General features: G+C 32.1%; 1 protein-coding gene across 1 annotated transcript; it reads right to left on the bottom strand.

Moving 5' to 3' along the window:
• Positions 1–401: 401 nt before the first annotated feature.
• LOC134684597 (toll-like receptor 4) lies at positions 402–2,897 on the bottom strand. Its single transcript, XM_063543896.1, has 2 exons — positions 1,944–2,897; positions 402–1,769 (listed from the first exon to the last, which is right to left on the bottom strand). Exons 1-2 carry the CDS (start codon positions 2,895–2,897, stop codon positions 402–404), a joined length of 2,322 nt encoding a protein of 773 aa, XP_063399966.1.
• Positions 2,898–3,718: the final 821 nt, after the last annotated feature.

Genomic DNA, 3,718 nt, shown 5'->3' with positions numbered 1-3,718 from the left:
ATTAAACAAGAAATATATATAAAAGTATTTTTAAGAAGTATGTCTGAAGTACTGTAGAAGCTTATAAACAAACTAATAGGAGCAAATATACAACTTTTTTTTTAGCATCGAAGATGGTCTTCAGATTGGCGTCTAAAACTAATAGGGTTAATCCCAATGGTCACAATTCACAACTACAAAAATCAAATGATATGATTGGTAACTATTAATTTATCATTTACAAAATGCTGTCACTGAAAAACGTAACATAAACTTACTACTCTGTTCGCGTAAGTCTTTGCGTGGAATTTAGATATGAGATAATTGTCTGTACCCGTTTCTTTCCGAAAGAAGGCAAACTAACGCTTTTTTACTTTGTTACAAAAAGATATTTCGATGTTTTGAAATGTTTCGGTACAATGTTATTCTAATGCCGCAACAAGTTGCCGCCAAAATACTACATCCCCTTGCTCGTCGTTTGGGAATTCTATGTACGATTGGGATTGAACGACCTCCAAGACTTGCAAAGGAAAATCACAAGCAGATATTTGTTCAAAGACCACAAGGAAAAGTACATTTTCGTTATTGCGTTCGTAGATACTCTCCATTCGCGCCATATTAAACTCAAACATACACCAGTATGATTTTAAGTAATCATGGTAAGTCATAATGACAACAGTTTTTCGACTATTGTGAATAGCGGAAGTAATGTTAGTCGCGATATCATTTCCGGGTAAAAAGTTTCTCTTATGTAAGCATAAGCGAATATTATTTTCTTTTTCAACTGTCTGAAGTAACTGTGTGTGAACAAATAATTGATCCTCGTCTGCATAAGACACGAAGGCGTCATACATATACTCATTTTTATCTTTATCAATTTGTGATATCTTGCTCCGAGATCTTATTTTGACCATATAATACAAATACCTAAGCTTCCATCGAAATCGGTAACAAACACCCATGACCAAAACAATCATAAAAAGTAGAATTGTTACAACTAGTCCATAAGTAAGCTTTTCATAAGATGTACAATCTTTTTCCAATTTTTTGTAGATTTCGGGAATATTTTCCATGAGAACACGTTTTCCTGTTGATAATTGACAGAAGTAATGATTTTTATCAATAATATGCACACTTGCACTTCCCATCCAATCTATAAAACTTTTGGAATTGCATGTGCATACCAGTTTGTTCTCAAACATATTAATAGACAGGTTGTTCTCCTTGTCAACTAGAAAATTAATCTCGACAATAGTATGGGTATCGAGAAATGTTATAAAGTTATTTCTTAAATCTAAGTATGACAGCTTTATCAAATGTGATAATTGAAAGTCAATATTTTCGATAAAATTGTCACTAAGGTCCAGAAATTCCATTTTTCTTTGAGACTTAAAAATCAGTTTAGGTATTTTTGATATTCTGTTTTGAGATAAATCAAGTGTCATTAAACTTAGCAAGTGTTGGAATGTGTTTCCATGACTATCAGATGGTAAAGCCAGTCCTAGTAGATTATTACTTAATATCAACTCTTTCAACATGTAGAAGTCTGGACTGAAGAAAAATGTCGAAACGTTCGAGTACAAATTTGAAGATAGATCTAGGTATCTCAAATTCTTTAAATTTCTTAAGGGGCCAATCCAACGTGTCAAAATATTGTTGCTCAGGTCAACACTTTCTAACTTACTATTTGACAAGTCTATTTCCGTTATGTTATGTTTTGATCCACTTGACCTTAAAATTAATGTCTTAAGATTGTATGGTATTGGTATGAGCGTCCTACCAAATTGATCCTGTTAAAAAAAAAAGGTTTAGATTTCAGATCATGAAAGACATTAAAGTTTTCATCAGTGTGCCAAGTACAAACAAGATTTAAATTGCATTTTTCAGCATGTATATCTTCCGTGTGAAATGAAAACATGCCAGATGCATCTACAGTTTCTAATGACAACCCAAGTAAGTCGTACATGTAATGTCCTAGGGAAAACATGTTGTCTTTTACTGATAAATAGATCAACGTCCTGGGTAGAAACTTTCTTAGCACCACGTTCTACGTGCTGAAGACGGTTACTGTCCATATGAAGCTCTTGGATTGATGTGTTATGCAGATGCATTATATGGGTGGTCTGCAAATATGTATTCATGTCGAACACTTTGTGGATTTTGTTGACTTTTAAAAATTTTATTGCGGAAAACTGTAGGTCGGCTGATACGTTTTCTAACACCTGAAATTTTAGGCATGTATTTTTAGATAAATCAAGGAAGGTAATATTTTTCATCATATTAAAAGTTCCTTTCTGCAAGGATCTTAATTTGCACTTAGCTAAACTGATATTTCGAACGTGTGGTACATTTTTGAATGTATTTGGTGTTAAAAATGGCGCTGAACAATGTCCTGTTAATCCAGAAAAATCCAGACGCTTTAGCCTTTTGAGATCACCAAACTGTCTATTCAGAATAGTTGTATTTTTAAACACAAAATCCATTTTCAAAATTTCCAATTTCACTAAAGATAATATGTCTGGTTGATATTCATCGTACGAATTTCCTTTCAAATTCAGATAGACTAAGTTTTGCAACTTGACGCTCCATTGATGTGTAAAACTAATATCACTCAGGTTGTTATATTGGAGGTCGAGTTCTTTTAACTTTTCTAACCCAATAAAAGATGATAGCGAAAGTGTGTTTATTCTATTGAAAGAAAGATCCAACGATCGCAAAAGTTTGTTATCAAAGAAGATACCATCGTTAATCATCTCTAATCTATTAATACGCAGTGTAAGTTTCACAATTGTATTCGGAAACTTCAATATTTGTGTCATATTTAGTTCTGAACAATCTGCAAGGTAAAGAGATGATCCCTGATCTCTTTTACACTGACATCTCTGATAGAACTCGCACGGTTTAAATAATGTATACATTGCAATTGTTGAAACTGAACTACAAAGTGTTCCGAATGTAAGAAATAGTATATACAACAACCGTATCATGGCTATTCCATATAAAACGTATTAACTAGATTTCTCAACGTTGATTGTGGGGAAGATTAAGTGACGGGGATATAATATAGAAATACCAGAACTTTACTTTAATCTTCAAATCAAATGCTTCCCTCTTAAACACATATGTATTCAAATGTCCACTCTTTGTAAATATGAAATAAGAGCTGTCACTATACATGATATTAAGGTTGTGATACAATACTTTTACTTTTACTTCATTATTTCCTTGTCATTGATTTAAAATCAATCAATAACGTTATTAAAAGATAAATATTAGATACCTAATGGTTGTTTGGAAATTCTTTTGAATCTGTTAGCTATATATATTTTAATAATGATTTGTTCCTGCTATTACTGCGTTTTATAAATGCATATTCATTCTCTACTACCTACACAAAAGTAATTGTTGTTGTAAACTATTTAGTGAACAAGTAATTAAGCACTACAATGTAGTAAACTGTTATTCACAACCCAGTCATTAAAGGAATCAGTTAAATGCTATTAAATGACAATTTATCCAAAAAAAATTAAGCAGTATTTTTTTAATTATGAAATTGATTGATTGATTGATGTGTAACGCCTCTTTCATCACTATACTGCTAAAAAAATTCAACCTAGTAAAATAAAAAAAAGTGTCGCACAAAGCTGCTACGTGCGAGATTCGAACTCACAACTTCAGCTTGACATGCAAATGATACAGTTGTTCAAATACCTAGACAACTCATCTATTGAGGCCCCAT

The sequence above is a fragment of the Mytilus trossulus genome, chromosome 9 (assembly GCF_036588685.1).
Source record: "Mytilus trossulus isolate FHL-02 chromosome 9, PNRI_Mtr1.1.1.hap1, whole genome shotgun sequence".
Lineage (NCBI taxonomy): Eukaryota > Metazoa > Mollusca > Bivalvia > Mytilida > Mytilidae > Mytilus > Mytilus trossulus.
The sequence above is the reverse complement of the archived record's forward strand: the minus strand, read 5'-3'. Positions and strand labels throughout refer to the sequence as shown.

Excerpts from the sequence above, each read along its gene's own strand:
- LOC134684597 (XM_063543896.1), bottom strand. The coding sequence starts at position 2,897 with ATGTATACATTATTTAAACCGTGCGAGTTCTATCAGAGATGTCAGTGT. Across the intron at positions 1,770-1,943 it reads TTTTCCCTAGGACATTACAT|GATCAATTTGGTAGGACGCT; the intron begins GTACGACTTACT and ends TTTTTTTAACAG.